Source organism: Poecilia reticulata, chromosome 17 (assembly GCF_904066995.2).
Source record: "Poecilia reticulata chromosome 17, P_reticulata-male-v2, whole genome shotgun sequence".
Taxonomy (NCBI): domain Eukaryota; kingdom Metazoa; phylum Chordata; class Actinopteri; order Cyprinodontiformes; family Poeciliidae; genus Poecilia; species Poecilia reticulata.
Genome location: NC_088846.1, coordinates 11111087 through 11138709, shown reverse-complemented (window position 1 = coordinate 11138709; position 27623 = coordinate 11111087). Strand labels below are relative to the sequence as shown.

Sequence of the window (27623 nt, the reverse complement as noted above, 5' to 3'; positions counted from 1 at the left end):
ATGGACCCTACTTTGTGCATCATATCGGAACAGGAAGTGGCCAACTAACAACTGTTCCCCCAGAGTCGGGAACATGAAACTGATCTAAATACCGCTCTCCTGGTTGCAGCCAAACCCAGACTCATGCATGGCATTGCGAGACAGAGAGGCATGATTTGGCCCTCCAGGGAACGCTCCTCCAAAGGCTCTAGAGTTCAGCGGCGGCGAGCTTTAGTTCACACTCGCGGTTCCGACTCTCTGCATTCCAATTGGTGATGTAAGGCTTGGATGCAGCTGCTTGGAAATACTTTTATCTGTTGGCACTTTCCATCAAAATAAGGTTTGTAGTAAAAATGCTGGCATATCTCTTAACGACCCGAGTGACCTCTGTAGTTCCAGGTCTTAGAAGAAGGCCAGGATAATTTTTGGCAGAACCTTGCCAGCCTTTGTGGGCAGCATGCTCCCCTTTGGAGACACACAAAGCCATATTAGAAGACCAAGAGACTGAAAAGAATCTTTTGTTCCAGCTGCTATTAGCCAAGTCCACATCGTATGGTCTTGCATTTTTTGTAACTTTTTGTATGCGTTTTTAATGTCTTCACTGCTGCCTGCACAACAAATTGCCCCTTGGGGGTAGAAAAGTTTACATGACTCATTCCATGAAGCTCTCTAATCACTGATCTTGAGCTAATCTGAAGGACACAGACTTTGGAAGTCTGCAGATATGAACACTGCTGAATGCTGGTGAGTTGCTGTTAACATACTTTCTTATATTAACACCAATAGTTCACTTTGTGATATTTAAAAGCAAGAAGCGTCCAAACTCAGAGCAACACATTCTGTCACTTGTTTCTGTAGAAACAGATTGCATGCCTAGCTGCTTGGTATTAAGCTAAAGTGGTTGAAACATCTGACTTAATTGTTTCAAAGGGGGTGGGGGGAGTGAATACTTTTTGAAATGTATTGTACGTACTTGCTTCTTGGCGCTGCGCATACCCATGATCTTCTCCACAACAGGCCCTTCAGCCTCAGTCAGATCCTAAAGCAAGAGAACAATTACAGTTTTGTTGTAGATTAGTAAAATAAAAGTCTACAAATATTTGCTTTGTGAATGGAAGTAGTTGTATGGAAAGCTAACTTCATGAGAAGGTAAAAAGAAAACTGTAATCTTTGGTGAGTAAAAAGTAATAGTGAAGCAAGATGAACCGATTATTAGAATCCCAGGCCTCACCTGTTGTTGTGAGGAGGACGAGGGAGATTTTGGTGTTGGTGAATCGTCTCCGCTGTCATCGTCCTCAGAGATCCTGAACTCCAGGTCCTCCGTGTACCTCTTCCTCTTTACCTGCCGACTCGAACGGCGCTTCTGGACGGAAGAAACACATCAGCATTGGCTTACAAAAACATTCACTCCCCTTGACCTTAATTACATTTCGTCACATCACATCTGCAAGCTTTAATGGTTTTCATTAGGATTTCATGTGACTGACAAAGTTAAAGTGACGCATGATTAAAATTTAAAGGAAAAATACTGTTTAAGGTTTTCCACTAATAAAAATTGCGTATCCAACTGATACCGCTAAATAGACCAAGAAACCTAGCAGATATGCCAGGAGGAAAAGCAAGGCAGTTTAATTAAGGGTTGCGTAATAAAACAATCCATCAAGTTTTGAACACCTGCCTGGCCTCTGCGCATTTGCTCATCCAAATATGGGTAAAGTCTGGCACAACTGCAAACCTACCAGGAGATCATGACACTGTCTGCCTGAACTGAGAGAATCAAAAAAGCTGAAAGAAAGCGACAAGAAATTATGTTTGCAGCAGCAAACGGATGCTTTGGTCAGATAGCAAGACTGAACTTTTTGGTCTATAAAGCAGTGAAACTGAATGCAAGCCACTGCCACACTTTTCAGATTTTTAATCGAAAAACATTTTCAAGACCTTGCACTTAACAACTGCTAACTACGGTATGTCGGTTTCTTAAAATATTAAAAGTGCATGGAAGTTTTCAAGGTAGAAATTCAAATATTTTTTTAAACACATGGTTCAGCATTTAACTTAATTAATTCACTTTCCCCTCCAAAAAACAGCCTTCATTTTCATAATGCCTATCCACGCAAGTCAGCAAAATGCTGATTATTTTAATGCCTAAAATCTTGCTATAAAAAGAAAAAAGGAAAACACCGATGTGAGGCTTTAGGGAACATATTAGCAACACAGCTGCTAACGTACCTTTTTTCTGTTGGAAACCAGGACTCTTCACGGGCAACAATAAGATTTACTCATAAATCTCAGTGTGAGGAGGGGATGCAACAGCTTGCTTTTGTTCCTCTAATTAGCACTTCACATTTTAAGCAGGCATTTATAAAGGAGTGCATCATGGTGCACGCTACTGGGGTTTGATAGCAAAGAGGTTAAATAGTAAATCTGAAGCAAAATGTTTCCAAAATACATCACTGGCTAAAAAGTTGCTGACAGAGGATGGTGACAACCCAATGGGCGCGGTTGGCCCGCGGGTCTGTCAACAAGGCTGGTTTACAACACAAACGTTCACTGGCTCAGCGCCTTCTCTACAAGCTGTGACCGTGAGTGATCAGAAGTGGTTTGATGGCCTTCTGCTTTTTTAGCTGGGCTTCCTGAAATAGCCGTGCTGTGGTTATTAGAGTTGTGAATTTGTATTCCTCCCCCACTTCCTAAATTGTCAAATCTCGCAAAAAAAAAAATTCAGGATATTTTTCAGGATTTGTACACTTTTCCTACAGTAAAATTCAAGTAATTTTCAAGCATTTTCTAGGTAAGTTTAAAAAAAATGTCCAGCACTACACTTTGGAGCTGAAAACAAAACAAAAAAGCATTCAACAAATAGAAATATTTTTGCTAATTCTAACTGACCTAAACCAAGAAAAGTTTAGTCTGATTTAACTTCTGACAGTGAGAAAAAAAGTATGTTTTTATTAGGTGTATAAAAATATCTAGTTTTCCAAAATTAGGCTTTGAACCAAGTGTTAGATTTCACTTCAATTCAAAACTGTGCGGTTTGAATATCAAGCACTTTCAAGGACTTTATACAGAAATAAAGCACTTTCCAAATGCTGAAAACACCCAATTGAAATTCAAGCGTTTAAGGATTTCAAGCACCTGTCTCTTGCCTACCTGCACACCATCATCATCCTCCTCTTCAGGAGGAGAGGGTAGTGGAGACTTCACCTCCACATCGTCACCGACTGACAACTCTCTCTTCCTCTTGGCGTCCTTCTTAGCAGCGCTGGCCCCGCCCTCTGATTCCACCTTTTTACTGCTGCGGGAATAAACGATTAAAAACATGTAAGCAGCAGGATTTGAAAAAGGGTAAAAATACAACAAAACTCATTCTTTGTAAGACTATCTTAGTAAAAGACAACCAAACCTTCATGTACGTGTGTGTGCGTATTTTTGTGTGTATCTGTCTGTCCCAGGGCAATCGCCATGTTTGATTTACCCATTTAGAAATCATTAGTGTGCCTAAGGCTCTGGCACACAGGGGGTTAATATGATGAAAGACTGCATGGAGGCATGGGAGCAAGATGGAGAGATACAGGCACAGAGAGGAAGCGAGAGGGGGGTCCGGAGAGACAGACAGGCAGACAGAGAGAGAGGCCCCTGAGAGAGGAGGTGGGCGGAGCCAAGCTCTCCCCAGGCCTCCACTAATCTCTGGCATGGAGAGGAAGAGGAGCTGGCTCCATCTGCGAGTGTGTGTGCAGTAACACCACAGAGGTGAGAGGACACTCAGCATCCCTCCGCTGTCTCTCGTACAGCATGTCTCCGTGTTCTTATGCGCCGCTCGCAGGAAGCCAACTCGCTCACAGTTCGTCCTTTATTGCTTTAATCCCGAGTCTGATCGGCCGCGTTTAAGGGCAAATTCGCAATTCATCACTCGTGTGTATTCCTGCCGTTTTTAGAACAATGCCAGGCTTATTAGGTAGACGTGCATTTCTGCAGTGCTGATTTTCTATTACACGGTACAGTACGGTCCAACTCCACATGACTTCTGCCTCATTTTTCACCGCAGATAGGATCATCTTGACATGTGGAGGATAAGCTTTTTATCACTGCAGCACGTGTGAAGCTGTGGTGACAAAAACAACTTCACTGCCCAAGTTTCAGTACAACTCTATTAGCCAACACATGTCTTCTAACGCTTCATTTAGACAGAGCGGTACGAAATGGGTCGATGCAGTTTCCTAAATTATTTTAACAATTGGGGTGGAGGTACTGGTGTCAAACAGTCCATCGGTTGGTGGACAGATAAACATCATTGCTTACGATAAGCACAAGAAACACTGCTGTGTTATGTTTGTCGTTAAGCTAACATAATGTCACATTATGCATAACGCCACTTTGAGTTTAATCTCGACTGTTCAGTGCCTCAGGATCCACTGTATCTGGCGGTGGAAACGATTTCTGAAGTACGCTGGACCATAAAGTGGCATACCGAACTGTACCACTCGGTGGAAATGAGGCATTAGTGACAGAAAATGTTTGGCAAGTCAGTAGATCAGACTTGCCAGAAAATTGCCAGAAAACGTGCAAAGAAAATTTGGGTGGAGCAGCTTTTGCTGTTTCAGTATTGCACATTAAGTTTCCGTTTTCATAGTATGTTTCAAAAGCCAGAGAGTAAAAGTAAAGCAGTGTGCTTTGACTGTGACCTAATATTTACTCATTGTTCAATTTGGTTTTCTTAACACTGGTTAGGCTCCTGTGTGTTAATTTTCTGCTATATGTTAGCTCTGTGTGTATGAGTTTAAAGTTTTATGGTATTCAATGTCCTAATCAGATATGTATATAATATGGGCAATTGATAAAGCTACTAATCTCATTAGAACATATTTACTTTACTTTCCAGATGAAAATATGGCAAGTCTGTGTCCTGAGAGAAGCAGAACCTATGAAACATCTCCACCTGCTTCAGCCAGAATTTTAGAAAAGAGGCTTAATTTTTAAAGCAATCAACAAAATACTTCAAGGTAAAAAAAAACCAAACCAAAAATAATAACCGACAAATATGTTCCCTGTAGCAGTTCCCTACAATGCAGTGCGGCATTTTTCAAGTGAAGATGTTACAGCATGAGTGCTCACTATTCATGTGAGAGTAAACATCAGAAGAGAAATTGGAGAACATAAAACAATTTTTATTATTTCAGACAACTTGGTGCTGCCAAAAAAAATTCTTTAATAATAAACTAAAACTTTCCACATCATTATCTACAATATTTGTTGCACTGACTAGATTTAAAGGCAAAAAATGATATTTGTAAAGCATTTCTGAAGATTCAAAATTATTTTAAAAAAATTAACATGGCTGAATGATTTCATAAAGTTGCTCACACTTGGGATTAAAATATGTTTCTCCAAAAACATGGAACTGGATCCCAGATAGAACCAGCAGCGTTTGGATACAACAGGCCGATTTCCATTACAATACAAATGTTACATTATATCTTTAGGCCAGACGGAAACAATTGTCCAACTAACCTCCTCCCAAACTGACGTTAAAACTGTGTGTGTGTGTGTGTGTGTGTTTTTTTTTTCTGGGCTGAGTCTGCCCTCTGCAGAACTGTACGCCAGGATCGCTCTCCTCCACCGCCTCCCCTCCTTCCTTCTGCTCTCTCCCCTCTCTCTATCTCTCACCCCCTCTCTGTCCCTGGGGCCCTTCTCCTTTCATCCTCACGCCAAGAGCAATCACCATCTCCGTGGTAACGGCTGGTCATGTGACCTGCACCTGTTCCTCTGGCTGGTCGCCACACGCTGGAGCCATCTGGCCACACACACACACACACACACACACACACACACACACACACACACACACACACACACACACACACACACACACACACACACACACACACACACACACACACACACACACACACACACACACACACACACACATCTCCACTTGGCTGCCTTCTCCCCTCTCTTCCTCCTAGCGTCTTCATGGCCTCACTTCCTAACTGCAACATCACCTCTCGGCTCGGAGCATCTCTTCAGCCCTCTTCACACCAATCTTTCACCTCTAAGAGCCTTTCGCAATCAATGAATCAAATCGGGACAATAAAGTGGACTTTGGCAACTTTCTTTTTCTCAAATGTGCCACCTTAAGCATGTTTTGGTTCCAACAAAAAATAATTTTACATTTTAAGAAAATTACAAACAAAGCATGTAAATCGCTTAAGCAAGGTCTTACAGTCACTACTGTTTGAGATTGAGAATTTATTTAAGAGCCAAACACGCATTGTGTCTTAGTTCTGATATAAATTATATGTCTCTATTAAACTTTACTAGCATGTTATAGTCCTAATTTCTGCTTTTAGACTTTCTACTGGCGGTGAAGATGACACAGAAAGCCTTTCAAGTCAGACTCACCCAGCACTGTAAGCATTTTTCAAAAAGCTTAAATAAACCAGCTGACTTGCTTTTTCAACCTACTTACTGCACAAAATTGCAGATATGGTTTAAATTTTAAGCTAAGTGCTTTCACAGTTTTTGGGGATGAAACTTATTAAATCTTATTTTATACAGGCATTTATGTCAGTGAAATTTTACTTACTACTGGAAACGTAGAAGCCCAATAGAAGTAGGAAACTTCGAGACACTGTTCATAGCATTGTACAAACAAGTTACAATGTTTACTGCACTTTTCTGAAAGCACATTAAATTAACTTCAAAAAGTAAGAAAAATTTTAATAAGTTATAACTTAAAGAATCACAGAAATATTTAATGTAAACCAAATAGCAGGGCTGTATCTCGTTAGCAGCGTTTCCATTAACCATCTAATTGCACTCAATGAAAATGAGTCAATTAAAAAAAAAAAAAAAACTCCGATTTTTACAAAAAAAAATAAATAAAAAATTACGCTAGGATGTTTTGCATTTCACAAAACTGTAATGGAAACACGTTTTTACGAGTCACGTGATCAACAACCAGATGGCGGAAAAGATGAAGACAGGAAGTTGTGATGGCCTGTTTTTAATGACTTGAACAAATTTATTCATGTGTTTTAATTGACATTTGCAGAATATTGATAAAGTATGTACGTTTGTAATGGAAATACAGCTAGTGTGGCTTTCTAATGGTAAGGCCCTGCAAAAGACAGTGATGGGAGCTTAGGTCACTGGAGCACTCCTCCCATATTGTTGGAGGCTCCTCACGTTATTTCTATAAAGTTTATAAACTGTTGCAAACAGTACAGTAACCTTATATGCAGAACCAGCAGATACACGTTTACACGTTACACGTTTCTGCCTCAAGCTGTTCCTGAATCAGCCTTTTAGATTGTGCTTTTTATATTTCTGAGCTTATTTTACGTGTCTGTCTTTGTATCACACCGAGTACAATAATCTTTTTCTTTTTAGCTAATCAAATAAATGCCAAAAAAAACAAAAAGACAATGGATCAATAACAAATCAACCTGACAAAAAAACTCAACTTTTGATAGAAATTTAGAAATGGTTGAATCACAGGGAACAAATTAGCAATGGAAAAAACTATTTTTTCCAATTCCGAAGCAAATGACAGTTTCTCCTTTTTCTACCTTCTCAAATGTGTCTCATTCACCCTGATGTAGGTGTGTAGCAAGGCCATTCACACATCCTAGTCTGCTATGGAGCACTATGGGAACCATCAACAAGGGAGCTGAGATGATGCTTTTGGATCTGAACAGTGAAAAATAGGAACAGGAGCTTCCAAGTAAAATACGGAGAGTGATGGAGACAGGAAGAAGACAACAGCAAAGAGGGTCGGAGTGTAAGGGACACCTGCTGCTGTGATGAGTCACAGCACCAAGCCTCTTTGGCCCCTCCTCTTGAAAAGAGACATAAAGAGGGCCAGAAGGCAACGTGCATGCAAACATCTCTGCATGTTCAGAAAGTGCTGTGTGTGCATTCACGTCTGCAGACATGCACAAAGCAAGCTGCCTGCATGCAGGTTGGACTTCTTTGTGTATTGCAAACAAATCACCCCTGCACACACAAACATACGCGCAGAGGGAAGGGTGTGGCAGCTGAGAGTGGTGTTATTTATAGATGTGCTTCCTCAGAGAGAGGTAGACGGAGGCGGCGTGATGGAGGGAGCAGGGGGGGAAAATGAGGATGGAGAGGAAAGGCAAGGTCAGAGGAGAGCAGTTAGCTGACTGGACAAGTAAACCACCTGATTCTCGCCGCATCGCTCACACCCACTCCTGGACAGCTCAGAGCATCAGTAAAGTGCACAACAGAGAACGGCCTTTGTTTTGTGTTTTAAATCAAATTTGACAGTGTTTTTTTCTTTTTCTTTTTGCCATAATGAGTTAATGAACCAGGCACTTCCTTACTTGAAAAAAATTTAATAGGCCTGGGCCAGTTACCGGTGACAAAGTGTACACTGGTTTTAGAATGTCAGTTTTGCCGCTAAACTTTGTCATCAAAACAATTTTATGATCTAAGGTGTTTTTATTGAAATGCCAAGGAAAAGTGTTGGACAGAACCTTCACTACAGGGCAAAAGTTTAGAAGCAAGATCAAATTAGCATAAAAGAAAAAGCAGAAAGAGCATATCTTCATTTGTTCATAACTTTAACAAAAATGTAATTTTTGTTAAATTTTATTGTCGCTCACAATGAAATTTTACTACAAATGGGAAAAAGTAATTTCTTGTAGTTCGCTTTCTTTACAGTAACATTGTTTGGCTGTAAGAGCAGCATCGCATGTATACTATTTGAAAACTGATTTGTTTTATTTTTTCTTAATTTTGCACTGAAGAAGTCAAGACTCTCGTAAACCTTAAACATAAAATTTTACTTTTAACATCTATTTAGCAGTGGGATGGTAAAATCTCAGTCTACCTGAAGGGAAACCAAGGAAAACTGTGCAGGTTACCTAAAACAAAGTGATCATATGGTGAATGCATGCAAACCCCCCCCCCCCCCCACAAAACTACAGCTAAATTTTAAGGAAAAAATTGTGAATCAAAACTTCAGGTTGCTTTCAAATGACTAAGTCCAGATTATTAAGTATGCATTTTTCATTTATATTTTTTAAAAATGCTGTCAAACCATGTGTTTTTTTACTTAAAATTTTAGTAGAATGTCACACCAGCCCATGCGCCTCCTTTACAGCTTGCAGTAAAAAAACAACAACAAAAAAAACAAGCACCGGTAGATTATAGTTGGCTGTCATTCATTGGTTAAAAAGTAGAAGCACATGTTATTAGGTGGAGTTAATAAATTTGCATGTTTTTAGAGATATTCAGCAAAAATCAATCCCAACAGGAAAAGTCAGTAACAAATACAGCATAAATAAATTACCGAAATGCAACAGAACATGCTCATAAAAAATGAAAAATGAGAACACTCACATACACACCATTATCCCGATTTCAAAGTCTGCAAAGGGGCCTATATAAAATGAACTGCCTGGTGTGCAAACTGTTGTTGCCCCAACTTATTCTGCAAACGCTTTGCTGACAAAGTGCGACTTCTGAGAATGCCACAAACATGTCAATAAATGGTAGTGAAACCCAAAAAGCAGCCTGTGCTCAGATGGTTTTACAGCGCAGCTCAACATCCCGTTTACACTCATAAAGTAAAGCCTTCCGTCTGCTCTACGGCGGTTTATTTGTTCATACAGAAATGCAAATACAGCAAACAGAGAAGAAAAAAAAACATATTGCAGTGTGGTGTGACAAAGAGAGAGAGAGAGAGAGAGAGAGAGAGAGAGAGAGAGAGAGAGAGAGAGAGAGAGAGAGAGAGAAACTTAAGGTTTGCAGCATATATTGCCTGCCCAAAAATCTAATGGAACATGAATGCTGGCAGCACCCAAAAACTTTTCTTTTTAAATAGAAAAAGGTTTTGTGTTATGGCTTTAAGATGCAGTAAATGAGGCTTTTAAGGACATCATCGGATTTGGGAAGGAAGTCCTGCTGCTAAGAACAGCTAAGAAAATATCTCTACTTAATGGCAATTAACATGTAAAACTTTTAAATGATGTTTTGTCATTAAAAAGACACTTGTTAAAAGACTGGAAGGCTTGTTTATGGAGAATGAGCTATGACTAATGAACTCAAGTTCATAAAAGCCATGCCAAATTTCTTCCCAAAAACAAATAAACAAAAAAAATTATGCTGTATTGATCAAGTGTTATGCAAGTCCTTGACTTCAATTACAAAAAGCAGATATCGGAGGGGAAGAGATGACGAGCCCCATCGGGAAGGGGTGGATTTGGGAAAGGAAGGAATAAAACAGGAGATAAATGGGTGATTGCAGAGGTCCACCATTTTAGAATAGGAGTGAATGGCCGGCAGCCATTATTATGCTAAATTAACCTGAGAGCTCCAGGCCACCACTCAAGATGGAGGAAAGCCTGACAACAGATAAGAGCCAGTTTAGTTTACCAACACACACAGGGCTGAGAATGGACTCCCCACCCCCACATTTCCTCTGCCCGCCCGCCCTCTCTCTCTCTCACACACACACACACACACACACACACACACACACACACACACACACACACACACACACACACACACACACACACACACACACACACACACACACACACACACACACACACACACACACACACACACACACACAGGGCTGTGGAGTGGTCAGCAGCATGGCCCTCATTATCATTAGACGCCATTTTCTGCCACAAAGATTACCAATGACTCCCCCATCCCTTCCCCCCCTCAAGACATGCATGTGCACACAAAAGTCCAGCCCACTCATCTGCCCCACCTCCACGCCCCGGCTCTCTTCTAGTGGCCGGCGTGTGCATGCATTCACACACCCACCAAACCTCCCCCAGCGCTGACCCCCTGCCTGCTGCTGCGGCCCTCCTCCTTCGCCAGGGATAAAAAAAGAGGCCGAGAGGAAAGAGAGATGAGAGAGACTGAAGGACGTGGGGCGAGAGCGGGATGGGGGGCGCGTCCTGACACATTCCTCAGTCCGATCAAGTTTCCACCTTCACAATGATGTGCTGAGCCTCGCAAAACACCCCGAAGCCCTCTACAGTTTTGCGCTACTCCTTAGATTACGGACTTTGTGAAACAAAGTGCAAAGAAATCAGAGATTTGGAAATCAGAGTTTTGAGGCCGATTTCAAACGTGTGGGTCTTGTAGAGCTTTGAAATCCTGGTGCTGATATTGGACAAATATACTTTCACTCTTGGAATAATAATACTGAACCTTCTAGTGTTCCTACACCTAGAAAGTATTTATAGATACAAAAAGCTATTCTACATTGACAAAAAAAAAAAAAACTAGATGCAATTTTAAACTGTCTTTAGCATCATATGCCAGCAATTAGCATGATTAGCCCAGTCTGCATAGCAAATACAGCAGTTTTCTTATGCATTTTCTTTAGCAATGGGTCCCAAAACTTTTAAAGTTGAACGAAACGATTTAGTCAAAAAGCTCCAGAACCTGGCTTCAGGTTCAGAAGTTTTTAAAGAAATCAATTAAAACAAGGTACCATAACAGCCAAACCACTTTTTTAATCTTTTGAAGAGGCAGTATTGAGTGTTTTCCAGGTATATATGGCAATTTTATAGAGCGATTAAGTAACTACGCTACCCTTCATTATGAAAAATGCCATAAAAATCAAAGATAAAAGAAATTTGACTTTGTAATTTGTAGATTAGAAATTGGGCCTCTGTCTCTTTAAGAAGCTCCTGCTCTTTCTGACACTCCTTCACGTCATCACAACAATCCTCATTATGCTGTTTGCATTCTAAGGAGCATTCAACTGAGAAGTAGTTCGTATAATGAGATCAGAAGAAGCACAGTTCCACCAGGTGATTACCAATTACTCCTGCTAGTCCGAAGTAGAGTGTTCAGCCTTCCTATTATCTCCCGAATGTCATGCTTTCTCAAAGTCAGAAGAAACATATTGTGGAAAATAGTTTTCTTTTAAACCCCATGTTTGTTCTTCAGTTCTCTTCTGACTTCATTTTCAACCCTTCACTGGTAATGAAAACAATAAACTAAGTGTACTTCCTTAAGTAACACCTACCACACCAAAGAGTGTTGTTCAGAGTGCTGCCTCATTGTGCCTAAACATGAGAAATTTACCAGTATGGTAATGGTTGGATTTTTCCATTTCTGACTATTTGGACAGACCAATCAAAATAAAAATCGTTCAATTCTGGTAAACAGCCGATGTTTCTTTACGTTTATGGCAGAGAAAACATCCATATCCAGACTGAGTAATCGATACGTATAGGAAACAACAGTGCTTACTGTTTGCTGCCTCGGAAAGTAAAAAGAGGACTGTGATAACAGCTGTTAGAAAAAGTGAGAAAAGATAAGACCAGAGAGCACAGAGTAAATATTCAAACAGAGGTAATATCGACAAAAACTGATAATTATATGTTCAGTCAAGAAAATCTGCATCCTGCTTTAATCATCATTCTCTTCACACTTCCTTTTATCAGTCAACATTTAGAAGAATTAAATATGCTATATTTAACGCGAGATGAACCACACCATCAGTGAATTTATCTAACTAGTAGGTGTGAATTCAGAGCCCAACGTATCCAACTGATCTGTGCCATAAAACTCTATTGTTCAAATAGAGGGAGCCATTAAGTAACATGTTCCTTCGTTATAATGAACACACACTGTGGTTTATTTTGACTCAATCCCACATACACTCTCCTGCTGGCAGAAATGCTCCACAGAATCCAAAATGTGTGTTAATCCGCCACCAGAAACTCCTACTCGAGTCTCCGAAATAATTGCACAGCTCATAAACCGCATAGATTTACTCTGAAAGGATAATGAACATTTAAAAGGTTTACGACGAGTGTCACCGAGTCAGTCTGTCTGAGACATGTCCAGGCAGGGTGACAGGCACGACCCGGAGCAGAGCTTCACCTTCCACCTGAAGTTCCGGCCGCGCAGCTCGGTGTCTGACACAGCGATGTATGAATATGACTGATACTCGGATCCGTCACAGAGCCCTCGCTCCATGCTTCGCCAAACTCTGTGATCAGAGAGTCACACCCACATAAACACTGTGTGCTACAGTTCACAGCTCAGAGGTTGTGACCCTTTCAGTTCCCCCTGGTCGGTCACATGAGTGATGGATACGGCGTGTGCATGTGTGTGGACGAGCTCGTGTTTATGTGTGTGAAGTCACTTAGGGCTTTCAATATAAATGCAAGAAGATTTCCTGTGATGCATCAAATCAATCTCGCCTCTTAGACTATCTGGGATTATGACGTGTGGGATTGAGAGAAGGTGAAATAAATACGGAGTGTATTTTCTCAGTTACTTTTACTGAAAGCAGCTTGAGTTTATGCGGAACCGAAAATATAACAACCTGGTAATAAACCCAAATACATTTCAGGAATTTGAGAATTGCACAGTATAATAAAGCAATAACTGTAGAGGAAGTTGCACAGAGACGGTTTCAGTTATAAGTATCGCCTGGACTCTTAGCATTTATGTGAAAATAATTTTGTCACATGCACAAAATTTCTTTATCAGGTTTTGATGCTGTTGCAAACCGTTTTGATCAAGAAACATTTCCCATCCAAAATTCTCTCCGATGCCATCACACAAGCCAGAAAGCAACCCAATTAGTTTTATTTCAGTTTTTCCAATTGTGTTTAAACACGTGGGAAGCTGTCGATGAGAACAACCAAAGCAGTCTGAACGGGTCGGTCTAAAAGCAAAGGGAAAATAAACAGTTTGGTGCCAGTTCAAGTTCTGGACATGATACCCGTCATCACCGTTTGCTTCAGCGACCCATAAATCATGGTTTCAGAGTCATTTGGAACAAACTGGCTCAAACACATGAGGTTGAACTCTGTGCAACTCCAATGAAAGTGGAATGCTTGAGAATCTAGGTCGGAATATGTAAATGTTTCTCGTCGCCACAGTGAGTGTGTGTGTGTGTGTGTGTGTGTGTGTGTGTGTGCGTGTGCGTGCGTGCGTGCGTGCGTGCGTGCGTGCGAGTGCGCGCTAAAGCCATCTGATCAGCTCAATTCTGGTGATGTAATTAACCCAAATAACCACAACGGAGAGTTAGCTGTATTTTCTTCAGTACACTTCTGAAAAATTGCATTTTGCAAAATTCTATTGTTGTTTCACTTGTTGGCAAACTTTTTTGGTAGGAAAAAAATAAACCACTGGATAATTATCTTTATGAGTAGTTTCAGGTGTTTCTACCTGGTTTTCTTGGGAGTCTTGGCCTTGGGTGTGGTGGTCTTGGCTTTCTTCTCCTTGGGCTCCTTGGGCTCTTTGGGAGTCTTGGGTGTTTTGGGGGTCTTCGGGGTCTTGGGCTCTTTGGGCTCCTTGCCCTCCGTCTTCTCCTTTGGTTTCTTTTTCCGCTTCTTCTTCTCCTCCGGTGGCGGCAAACTCCCTTCAACAGCTCCTGTGCCAATAAGCTGTTCACTTGCATTGCTTCCTGCTGCAGGAAACTCAGACTTTACGTCTTCATCTCCTCCTTCCCTTGCTTCTTTCTTGCCTCCATCTTCTTTTTCTTCCACTGCTTTAGCTTTCTTTTTCTTCTTCTTTTTTGGCTTGGTCTCCTGATCAGTAGGCTTCTCTGTGCTGATAGGCTGGTTGGGGGCTCCGGCACCAACCGCCGGCCTGTCGGTAACCATCATTGAGGCATCACCTGACAGGTCTGAGGGGGAATGCTGTGGGAGGAAGGGAAAAAAAACATCACATTTAATAGTTTAGAAACTTTAAATAGCAAAGACATGAATAATTCACTTGACCATAAAAAGACAATTTCAGAAATGACACGCAAATTATAACCGTTTTAAATGAAACTTTCTTGGATCATTTCATAATTTAAGACAGAACTGCAAATGCTGGTTTAGCAAAGTTTCATTCACTGATAACTACAAAAAAATATTTATTCTTGCAGACTAAAAATACAGGAATACGAGTTGAAAATGGGTTGTTTTGTGTATTTTAAATTCTTAGCCTACATGACATAAATTTTCAATATTAAATCAGCAAAGCAGTCACTTTGAATTTTGACAAAAGTTAAAAAGTTAAACAATTACAACTGAATACATCGCGATTGTCTGACAAATACTCTACCAAGCGTGTCTGCTGATTGGTTGCCAATATCAAAACATAGAATTTAAATTATTCATTTTCCTTTTCCAGAGAAACTATTGCACCAAACTGTGACAATCTGATCCCAGTCTCCTGCTTTTGTTCTGCTTCAACACTGGTTTGTCAACCAGCCTGTCAGTCAATACCGATGGATTGAAAGGTGGCGGTTGAATCAGTCAGTAATGGCAGCCAACAGAGCAGAGGGGTAAAAGGGGATCATCTTTCTATCCATCCATGAGCACGGCTGCCATCTCCTCCCCATCCTTGACTCCCTGTTGCTACAGTTTCCGCCTTCCTCCACCCCCCCCCCCCCCCGCCTCGTCCTCCAGCAGGCTAACCTTAGTAAACAAACCGGCTGACACCTCATTTTTCCTCTCTCCTGTAGACTAATCTCGGTGCTCCTTCTTCCTGCACCTCCTCTTTGCTCCCAAGTAAGCTTTCGGTGACAGGAAACTGGTTACCAGCTGTTGGGAGCCTCTCCAGCTGCCTCTCCTCCCCCCTCCCTCTCTTCTCTCCCTCCCTGCCTCCCTCCCGCTTTCTCTCTCTCCAGCTGCTCAGGGTCCCAGTAGCAGATGGGAAATCAGGCATCATGACACGAATAAATTATCTCCATACTTCAAAAAGGCACAGCGAGGGAGAATGTGTGTGTGCGCGCGCCGTAGCACAGCCAGAGACACTATGCCTTTGAGAGTCCGTTGGTGTGCATGTATAACACGTGCGCTTTTCTTTTTCCTTTACGCGTGTGTGAGCATCAGCAAGTTTCTCTCTCTACACACACACACACACACACTCATATACACTATAGTTTATTCACATGGAGGAGGAAAGAGTTTGGATGCCATCGCTGAAAGTTCACTTCCATCAGAAGAATGCTAATGTACACACAACCCCAGAAGTGCTGCAAGGTCACACATCACACAACCCCCCCACAAACACCTGCTGACACACACGTAAACTGAGCCATTTAGACGCACAAATCTGGGGGAAGGGAGGGTAAACCAGAGGAGTGAGGGATAGAGAGACGGTAGCGGAAAAAGAGAGAGAGAGATGGTGAGATGCAGTGCCAAGAGATAAATCTGTCCTCCTGCCAAGCTTCTTAGGTAATCAATCACAGGAATGACAATGGAGATGCACGGTGTGTACACAATGGCGCGCGCACACACACACCTCACTGCTGCGTCAGGTTTGGTGTTCTGCAGTATGAATTTAACATGTCGACATTTTAAAGCATCTCCAACCAAAAAAGGGCCATTATATCGTCCAAAACACGTTGAAAAACAAGCGGTGACTCAAAGAACTGAAGAAAAAGATCCAAACTACACACCAAAGATGCTCAGGTGTAACTACGGTACGGGTCATGAAAACCATCTATTGTCTAATTATTAACATTATAACACCAGACTTTTCTGACATCCGCTGACCTCTGTTTTGTTGTATTGCAGCTATGTACTGCTCAAGTAATCTGCCAAACAACTTGCCTATTTAATAAACCATGTTCAGGGGAAACAAAAGCAAAATAGTTTCAGCTGTAGTCAAAACTTCGCTGCACGCTGCATCTGGGATGATAAAACAAGCACATCATTTGACTATCTTATAAAGTCCAAAGGTCTCCCATTACCATGCCGCCAGGAAATGCTGTACAGCATCAGGTGGACTTTCTCCCTACCATTAAATCCCTTACGTATAGTGACGACTGCCATTTATGAAACTTGAAGCTGTAACGAAAGCTTTCATTGCTCAGATAAAAACCACTGGCATAAACCAGACCGTCTAATGTTCCAATCTAATGCATCTTCTTAAGGGATCCAAACACACATTTGCCTAACAAAGACCTTTTATAAATGGGATATTTAATTATGCATATTCAGAATTTGCTTTGAAAAGTTAGTTGTGTTGCAAACACCAAGACTAAAGTCTGGAAAAAAGGATTTCTGTTAAAGGACGTTAGGGGGTATAATGCGAAATCCAAAATTTTTTTTTTTAGATTTACAGGTCCTTCTCAAAAAATTAGCATATTGTGATAAAGTTCATTATTTTCCATAATGTAATGATAAAAATTAAACTGTCATATTTTAGATTCATTGCTCACCAACTGAAATATTTCAGGTCTTTTATTGTTTTAATACTGATGATTTCGGCATACAGCTCATGAAAACCCAAAATCCCTGTCTCAAAAAATTAGCATATCATGAAAAGGTTCTCTGAACGAGCAGTTAACCTCATCATCTGAATCAACAAAGTAACTCTAAACACCTGCAAAAGATTCCTGAGGCTTTTAAAAACTCCCAGCCTGGTTCATTACTCAAAACCGCAACCATGGGTAAGACTGCTGACCTGACTGCTGGCCAGAAGGCCATCATTGACGCCCTCAAGCAAGAGGGTAAGACACAGAAAGAAATTTCTGAACGAATAGGCTGTTCCCAGAGTGCTGTATCAAGGCACCTCAGTGGGAAGTCTGTGGAAAGAAAAAAAGTGTGGCAGAAAACGCTGAACAACGAGAAGAGGTGGCCCTGAGGAAGATTGTGGAGAAGGGCCGATTCCAGACCTAGGAGGACCTGTGGAAGCAGTGGACTGAGTCTGGAGTAGAAACATCGAGAGCCACCGTGCACAGGCGCGTGCAGGAAATGGGCTACAGGTGCTGCATTTCCCAGGTCAAGCCACTGTTGAACCAGAAACGGCGGCAGAAGAGTCTGACCTGGGCTACAGAGAAGCAGCCCTGGACTGTTGCTCAGTGGTCCAAAGTACTTTTTTTTGGATAAAAGCAAATTTTGCATATCATTAGGAAATCAAAGTGCCAGAGTCTGGAGGAAGTCTGGGGAGAAGGAAATGCCAAAATGCCAGAAGTCCAGTGTCAAGTACCCACAGTCAGTGATGGTCTGGGGAGCCATGTCAGCTGCTGGTGTTGGTCCACTGTGTTTTATCAAGGGCAGGGTCAATGCAGCAGCTATCAGGAGGTTTTGGAGCCCTTCATGCTTCCATCTGCTGAAAAGCTTTATGGAGATGAAGATTTAATTTTTCAACACAACCTGGCACCTGCTCACAGTGCCAAAACCACTGTTTTTACTGACCATGGTATTACTGTGCTCAATTGGCCTGCCAACTCTCCTGACCTGAACCCCATAGAGAATCTGTGGGATATTGTGAAGAGAAAGTTGAGAGACGCAAGACCCAAAACTCTGGATGAGCTTAAGGCCGCCATCGAAGCATTCTGGGCCTCCTTAACACCTCAGCAGAGCCACAGGCTGATTGCCTCCATGCCACGCCGCATTGAAGACTGCAAAAGGATTCCTGACCAAGTATTGAGTGCATAACTGAACATAATTATGTGAAGTTTGACATTTTTGGTATTAAAACACTTTTCTTTTATTGGTCGGATGAAATGTGCTAATTTTTTGAGACAGGGATTTTGGGTTTTCATGAGCTGTATGCCAAAATAATCAGCATTAAAACAATAAAAGACCTGAAATATTTCAGTTTGGTGTGCAATGAATCTAAAATATATGAGAGATTAATTTTTATCATTACATTATGGAAAATAATTAACTTTATCACAATATGCTAATTTTTTTTAGAAGGACCTGTATATGTTATGTCATTCGCTCAAAGACTTTCCAGGATTGCTGCTTAGACCCATTCATCCATGTTTTGGGAATCCTCGATTCTCCTTTGACAGCTTTAATCCCTGCTCATACAAAGCTCCTCTAGACTAGCGGCGGCAGTCTAGAGGAGTAAACACCTGGTGTAAGTACTAAGCTCTTCATACAAACTACAGCACTTTTAAGAATGGCTATCGACGGCATGGAGAAGCATTGTTGTGTTTACAGGTTAATTACACGATGCATTCAATTTGTAGAAACACAAAGGGAAGTTTATCACAAAAACACATACAATTGCTAATATTAATAGTGCTTTAACGGCATCTTCTGCTCACAAGATATAATATTGGGGGATATATTGTTTGTTTTTACAAATAAATGGTTAAAACTTCAAATTGTGTATTGAAACCAGTTTGTAGAATCATCTAGTATGGATTTGATCATTAAAAGTTTGCTCAGACTGTTCAGCCTCATGCTGATGGGATGCTTGAAAGCAGATGAACCGATAGGACCCATGCATGTATCTCTATTCATCCCGTTTTTTCTTGATTTGTTGTCCAATAGTACTCACTGATATATTTGCAGTTTTTTGCTACAGCGTCTTAAGAGGCAGTAATGCACTGAATTATATGCTTTCTCCTCAAAGTAGAAGAAAGAAAAGAGGGAAAAAAGTAATTTCTCAGTATTTTTGAAGTTCTGGGTTCTTGTTTTCCCCAAGGTATGAATTATCCTAACGGGTGAAACCAGAAAACCTGTCCTAGCTGTATTTAATGAAAATATGCATCATCACTAGAAACCAAGCAGTATCAGTGGAGCAAATGTAAACCCGGTGAAGTGTGCTCTGTTAATTAGCTGATTTAAACTTGAACTACGAAAAGTAAAGAAAAGGAAAAAAAACAACAGTCATGATCTTACCCCAAAGTTTCTGTGGGGAATGTTAAGTGGCACAATTTGAAAGGGAGTATTATCACTGCAGTCAGTGCGGTCTGGGCTGCAAGCAATAACCTAGCAGACGTTAGTGGGCAGATGACACAGGCTTTGCCATCCAGGTATAAATTGTTAATTATAACCATCACCTAGAGATGTAAAGGAGGGGATGCCTCACTGAAAATCTCACACACCCCATCATTAAGTTAGATTCATGCCCCAAATGTGGGTTAAACACTTCAATCCTGCAGAGGACTTGTAACGCACACAAGCTTGCAAGCTGTTTAAAAGGGTTGTCAGGCACCGCTAGTTACAAGATGTAAAGACGTAGACTGGCTGCAACACTAATTTTGATGATCTACATTTATGGCAAAGTTTAAACTTGATTGGTTGAATGTCTCTGCAGTTGTTCTTTCCTTTTTGAAGATTTGACCTCCGAATGTTTTACCAGCCGGAAAAATAAAGCGAGCCATATGTTTACAGAATAAATAGCAATCAGAAGCTTCCAATATTTTTTATTAAAACATTATGTGCGGCTGACCAATACGTATGTTGGGGGGAAAAAAATAAATAAATTCTAGGTAGTGCTCCGTCCACTTCACTGCACTTCCTGTTCAATACATATTAAAGCTCCCCCCCTAGCCTAGCAGTTGATCTAAAATTACAAACAAAAACATGATGAAATTGGAAATTTTGTGTCCAGCTGCTCAAGTGCACCTCATAACAAGATTCAGTTAAAGCGATCTACTGCGGATATTCAGAGCCATTTATTTTTGTTGAACACATTGTTTTAGAAAGAGCAAACATGACATTTAGAGAGAACACAGACAGTAGGAGGAATCCAGAGCACAATTTGCTTTAACTTGCCGAAACGCTCAACAAAACTAGCAGAATGACTAAATTAATTTGAGAAAAACAGAAAATCAGAACAAGATGTGCCTGAACGCGGAAAAGCGTTTGCATGAAGCTGGAGAATCTTAGCGAGCTAAATAGCATAACAGCTCTCTGACTGTGAGATGAGTAGGGGGGGAGGGGCGAGACAAGCATGTTATATGTCAATCGGAGTGCTGCACGCAACATTGTGTGTGTATGTGTGTGCGAGTTGTAGAATAAAGGTCACAGCACAGCATTCTGCCTGAGCTGTGACCTTGAGATGCTGACGAAGGCCCGTGTGCGTATGTGTGTGTGTGCGTGTGTAATAACCATGCTTAGTGAACAGATGGAGCTTAGAGTACCAGACATGCAGTCATCATGACTGACTGACTGACTGACTGACCGACCAGTTTGGTGTGTGCGTGTGTGTGTAGCTCTTTCTAACAAGTGCATCATGAGATGAACTCCCTTTCTGTGCCACACACACCCCCTCCTCAACTCCTCTAGTGAGGCTCTCCTATTTCTCAAGGCAATTCACCATCCTATTCTGGACCACACTATCAATGCTTGTGTGTGTATGTGTGTGTGTCAACAGGGGAAGCGGGGGACGGCAGCTTAAGTCGGGACGGAGCACGCGGTTCGCCCAGGCGAGAAGTGGGGCTCACCAGTCAACCTGGCATCTAGGTCAGGAGTCCTGGATAAATTAAGTGTGACGGCTGAAATGTCAACCACAGAACGCGGCAAACGCCGTCTTGGAGATGGGGAGCGCTAGGCGAGGGTAGGGAAGCAGAGGGAAGAGAAAGAGGGGACTAGCTCTGTGTTTGTGTGGCCACAGGGCTGCTATTGTGTATGAATGGGTCAGTGGAGAAAGGGGGCTTTGAGCAACAAAACAAGCTAATGGAAGGCGAGGGGCACGTGACGCGGGCGACTCCAACACACAAATGTGACTATTGGAAATGAGAACTTCTCCCCACCAGCCCTCCTCTCTTTTTCTAAGGATCCTGTGCTCCTCATCAGATGCACTGTGTCTTCCCCAAAATATTTTCCCCATGGAAGCGAATCTGTCAGATTCTGCATGTTTCAACAATTTATATGCAAGATTTCATAAGATCATTATGAATAAAATTCAAGACCTATATCTCCTCAGAAATGTACAAATGTCATCCAGCCCAGTGACGATAAATTTGATCTTTCCCATACAAAAAACTTAGACGGCTAGTGAGGTATGTTAGCGGTAGCTTCAGCCCTCTCGAGTCACAGAATGCAATGAGTGTGACTCAAAGTTTTGCCTGACAGAAAAGTCCCAAGAGTGAACAAAATCCCATAGAATACATCAGATTAAATAGTCCCGTCTTGACAAAATTTAAGGATCTGCTGCAATACAGAAATGATAAAAAAAAAAAAAAGAGGTGACGAGTTTCATTTTGCCAAAATGACTTGGCAATAAAAGTCTTAGGACATAATTTTAGGAAGGTGATACTATTTAAGGCAAACTTGCTCTTTCAATGTGGATTGAAGACATTTTAAGATAAACAAATTTAAGAACTTTAAAGACTTTTGGGACCCCGTGTCTCTGAAGTTTCCATTTCACCAAGTGTGCATATTTCAAAGTGACGTCCAAAATCTGGCTGTTTATGGAAACTACAACTAATGGTGAGATGATCACATTCCTCCTGCGAAAGTATGTTGCAACTTCAACAACTTAATACATATGAGATGAACTACAGCTATTATAGGATGCAAATCTGTTAAAACTGCAGATTTACAGTGAAAACAGTGAAGTCAGACCAACAGCATTAATAGGATTCCTTGGTAGCAGTTGTGATTTAAATGCTAAAGAAGGCCGCTACAGACTGAGAAAATAGGAAATCTTAATGCTGTTTTCAATGTACGGAAGAGAGAGATAATGTAAGTTTAACTGTGTTTATGTTGAATACATAAATACACCAAGGTTAGCTGCTTCTTTAAGGTATTTGAATGTAATTGCCCTAAAGCTGTGATATTTAACATAAGTTACTGGGTGTGCAGGTTGGTAAGGAAAAAAAACACACCAAATAATCCTGTTATACAATTTGAAATCAATGTGAAATATGAATCTTCAACAACGTTAAACAGGGAGAAGGCCAATTTACACCCTTCATATGAAGATACGAAAAGTACTAGCACTTTGATCTGCCTTGTTGATTAAAAAAAAAAGTGCTATATAAATAAAACTACTTCTACTATTATCACCCAACCAGAGCAGGAGTCTGGGATACATTTCTACTACTGGTCCTGGTTCCTGTAAGAGGAGAATGCCCCCAGAAAGCTGCCCTGGTTGCTGGAGAAGATTTCCAGCAGTGAAATCAAGTTGTTCCACTCTTTCACCTCAGTTTCACAGCCAATTTTACAACCTTCTAAAATCTTACCAGACATTTATTTCATCTTATAAACCATCTGCCTTTTCTGCCCATCTCTCTGTACTTCTCACTACACAGCATTAGGTCAGTGATGATATCCCTGAAGTGGATAAGACAAACAGTGAGAAAGACAGACAAGTGGAGAGAGAGCGGAAAGAGAGGAGACGGGGAAGGGGGGGAGACAGGAAGGGAGGTTTCCTCTATACAAGGTGGGGAGGGGGGAAGAGTGGGACCAAGAGCGAGGAGAGATTATTCTGGTGGCGCCTCTGTGCGCGTGCCTGTGTGCATGTGTGTGTTGCACACGTGTCTCAGGATATGCAGCTCACAGGAAGCAAACAGCTGCAAGAATCCATTTCCCCCCCCCATACACACACACGGAAATACAACCACACACAGGGCAGACACCGGCACACACAAAGGGCAAAAACACACACAAAACCCCAATGATCCAGTACCCGATACACCGCTGCGTTCTCAAATGTCATGTGTACACACACACACACACACACACACACGCAGACACACACACACACGTTTATGAACATGCGCACACACTTCTCTTAGACTCCAAAAACATACACACAATTTCCCCACCCACATGAAAAATAAACATTCACATGAAAAACACCCACACACAAAAACAAATGCGCATAGTCTTGATCTCTCTCACACTCGCAGCTTCGCTACCACATCAAAGCGTTCGTTTGATGGAGACTCACCTGTATGTGAGGCACTTTCTGTGGGGTAAGAGGGGGTGAGGAGAGTGGGTGGGGGGCAGATGGCTGAGGTGCCCATGGGTGGGAGGCCTGGCTGGGAGGAGGGGGCGTGCTTTGCAGGTGGTGGGGGTGTGGGGGCAGATGCGTGTGCTGCGTCTGAGTGTTCTGGGCAGGTGGAGCTAAGCCCTGGTTAGGGGCAGGCGCTCCGTGTTGACCAATAGGCGGACCCTGGAACCCCATAGGAGCAGACGGCATGGGCTGCCCACCTCGAGAGGCCTGCTGTTGGGCCTGGAGCAGGCGCTGGTCCCCCCCCTGGCTGACTGAGGCTTCATGAGGCCCTGGAAAGAGAAACAAAAGATGATGGATTATTATAGTGGTGACAGCAATACAGTTATAGGAGTTCCTCAGGGCTCAGTCTTAGTACCACTCCCATTTATTATCTCTCAACAGGAATGGTTCCAGTAAAACGTTTCATTTTTATTCTGATGACACAGTTAACCTTTGGACAGCATCCAGACAAAATCTGGGTCATATTCTGTCACTGGTTTAAATGTTGAATTTGTCTCCTACTGCAAATTTCTGGGCTTTCTTTCTGGCAAAAAAGTCTAGATTTTGGACTAAGATGCAGATGAAAAATCTTTAACAGATATACATTTTTTTATTTTATTCAATTCTTCAGACTTGATGGAGAAAAATTTACTTCTTTGCTGGAATTGGGGATACGATTAAAGACTCAAAGTTTTGAGATTTAAACCGTTGTTAGACTGTTTTGTCAACTTACATAACGAGGCATTGATACATTGCAATATATCAATGCATTTCAAATAATCATATCTACATTAATCAAAAAGTCAAAATAAGGTTAGATTCTGTGGTCCCAAGATGTTCTCTTGGTCCATTAAAATAAAACCCCTTGTTTATGGGGAAAAAAGAAGAGGAAAAACTAATTTTAAGAGTTCGTATCCCAGTAGAAACTTTCTTTTTTTTTCTTGTTGCAGCTACATTTAAACCTTTACTTGTTACAATGTGGTTTATATGCATCTTTCTTCCTAAAACCGCTATTGTATATCATGGAAGTTTAAGATTCATTACAAGTTTCAAAAGACACAAATATCACTATAGATTTGTGTTTTATGGTTAGACTTATCCATTCATATTTTAATCTGCAAGGAAATTTGTCATCGGCTCAAACATGTTTCCTTGGTTTCTGCACCAAAGCGCCATGAAGAGCTAGGTTACCCTCACAGAATACCTGAAAATTAAGGCTATCGTCTCTTTTTGAGCACTTTTAAGGACTTCTGTGTCACTGAGGCAGCAAAGTTTGTCTGTAAAGGACAGACTTTTTTTCCTCTTATAAAGCAGGTTTTATGTGTGTATGGTCAGACTGTAATTCGTCCTGTCTTGGTCTTTTCTCCCTTCTGTCCTGGAACGGACACATATATAAAAAGAAAATTATATATTTCAATGACTTAAAAATATAACCAGTTAAAGAATCTGCAAAGAATACAGGAAACATTGGGGAAAAGTTGGAAGAAAACATGCAATCTTGTAAAATTTCTACAAGCCTCATCTTTGATCCTAAGCAAGATCCCACAACTCCCCAAAATATAGCACCTTCTGACTCTTTGATCAGAGCACTGAGCTTTGGGGAAGAAAAAAAAAAAGTTAATCCATTAAATCTGTGCGTCGTTTCTAAATATACCAGCAATGTCTCCTTATTTCCACCACCTTAATAAAATGAGCGTGAACAGAAACTCTCACCGGAACCAACATGGTGCCAAATGTTCTCAACCATCTGTTTAATAAAAAGAAACTTCACCAGCCTTGTTTTGTATTTAGACTCTACAGTTGGTGCATGAGTGTAAATATGAAGTTTGACGGCTGCTTACCTTGTGGTTGCTGGAGCCGAGTCGGCCCGATTTGTGGTCCACGCTGAGGCCCCATGCCAGGATAAATTTGCCCTGCACTGGGAGGCATGTTGTGGGGCTGCTGGTGTTGTGGGTGTGCTGCAGATAGAGAGGTCTGGGGAGTTCTCTGTGCATGGGCCATAGCGCTGGGCGGAGAATGCATTGCTGTGTATCCTGCGACATCCGCAGGCCCGGCTAGTCCTGCGCTGGGGGGTCTTCCTTGCTGGGGAGGAGGAGTCGGGGTTCCCAGAACCCGCATTGGGGACATAGACGACGGGGAGGGGTAAGATCCCTGAGCTGGGGCGGTATGGTGGGACTGGGGTTGGTTTGGAGGTTGGGGAAGATTCGGAGGGTGGTTTAGGGGGTGCATAGGCTGGCCTTGCTGCCCTGCCTGCTGCTGCATTGAGGCAGAGTGCGGCTGGTGGGGTGGAACAGAGGGGTATCGTTGTCCCTGTTGCCCCGGTGCTGAGCTCACTCCCTGGTTGAACCTCTGGCCCAGCTGCCCCGCTCCCATGGCCTGGCTGGTGTTAGCGCTGACGTTAGCATTAGCCCCCTGGCCCATCCCAGGCCCCATGGCAGCATACTGGGGCTGATAGCCAGGGTACTGAGCACCCCCGAACGGTGCCATGCCCTGTTGGTGCTGGTGTGGAGGTTGTCTAGAAGGGGAGTGTGGGTATCGAGGTGCGTGGCCCATGTTGGGATAGTTCTGGGGCTGTGGCTGAGGCTGTCTCATCTGGACCCCACCCATCCCAACATGTCCTAAGTAGTGAGATGGGTCCTGAGCTGGAACAGGGGCCATGCTCTGTGAAGGGTAGTGTTGATTCATGCGCGCTGCACCGGATGTAGGAGGACCCTGCATGCCAGCGTAGTTGCCTTGAGACATTTGGTAGCTTCCCATCTGGTTGGGACCAGCCCCTGATGGTGCTGAAGCTTGCTGATACACAGATCTGCTCTGCTGCTGTGGGCCCCAAACTCCGCCCCCGCCTCCTCCTGCTGCCCCAGCATCGCCCTGGTACCCGTGGTGAGTGTTGCTAGAGTTAGCTGGGTTGTTGTGGTAGTGGGAGGTCATGCCGTTCATGGCCGTGTTCACATTCGGCGAGCCCTGGCTGGGACCGTTCTGGGCCATCATCCGTCCTCCGGGGGCACCCGCTTGATCGTAGCCTGTATACGGGCTGTGCTCATACATCTGCCCCAGTTTGGACTGCCCCGGTCCGGCCCCGGTGCCGTGAAGCATCCCTTGGTGGTAAGCCCTGGTTCCCTGGTGCTCGTGGTTCAGAGACGGGTTTGTGGGCGGGGCGAGTGGGTTGGCTGGGCCAGCCGCTGACTGCGGGGGGAAGCAGTCTCCCAAACTATCCAATTCGTCCGAGAACAACCCTGCATCGTCACCAAAGAGGCTCAACATCCCTGGGTCCGCCATGGCTGGGTGGTGGGCCCACAGATGGGAGGTGTGCTGTGAAGTGAAGAGCTAACCACTAATTTGAAGCGTTCCACTCCATCGTCCTCATTAAGGTTCCTGGAGAAACAGAAAGAGAAAATAAGACGTTAGTGGAAATATTCATAACGGCAAAGTGTAGCTGTAGGTTTTCGCTTTGTGTTTTTTGGCATTTCACCTGCCGATTACCAATCAGAGCCCATCAAAGGAAATCCAGCCATTTCCTTTGCTCTGATCTTTCACAGACTAATTAAAGCAGTTTTGGTAAATATTGCTACTTTGCCAAAAGTTTTGCAGCATGACTAAAATGATCTTAAATAAAATCAAATCGTGTTTTACATTTGAAATTAAAATTGACAGTGTAGCATTTCTCTAAATCACTTTCCTTACATGAAAACAAACATGGAGTTGCAGCATTCAGTTTCTATGCTCCTGAAATCTTCAACAAACTTCCAGAAAACTGCAAAAACAGCCAAAACACTGAGTTCCTTTAAACGAACAAATGTTTAGAGTTGCTTTCGAATCATAGTAACATATCAATATATTTGATGATGATTTGACAAAATGTTCACTGCTTCTTTGATCATTTGGTGAAGTATTATCTTTTAATGGCGTAAAGCACTCTGAACTGCCTTACTGCTGAAATGTACTCTAATAAGGTTGACTTACGGGGTATTTTAAAGAATTCACTCTGAACACTT

The 27623-nt window shown here is 42.3% G+C and overlaps 1 protein-coding gene across 2 annotated transcripts in view; it reads right to left on the bottom strand.

Moving 5' to 3' along the window:
• chd7 (chromodomain helicase DNA binding protein 7) overlaps nt 1-27623 on the bottom strand; it is a 90291-nt gene that overhangs the window by 37595 nt on the left and 25073 nt on the right. For both annotated transcript variants that reach the window (XM_081598313.1, XM_081598311.1), the window contains exons 2-7: nt 25473-27003; nt 23587-23921; nt 14170-14642; nt 3130-3274; nt 1211-1342; nt 953-1018 (exon numbers count right to left, since the gene is read on the bottom strand). In XM_081598313.1, coding sequence (XP_081454439.1) covers nt 953-1018; nt 1211-1342; nt 3130-3274; nt 14170-14642; nt 23587-23921; nt 25473-26907 — 2586 coding nt within the window. In that variant the 5' untranslated portion in view covers nt 26908-27003. The remainder of the gene's footprint in view (nt 1-952; nt 1019-1210; nt 1343-3129; nt 3275-14169; nt 14643-23586; nt 23922-25472; nt 27004-27623) is intronic.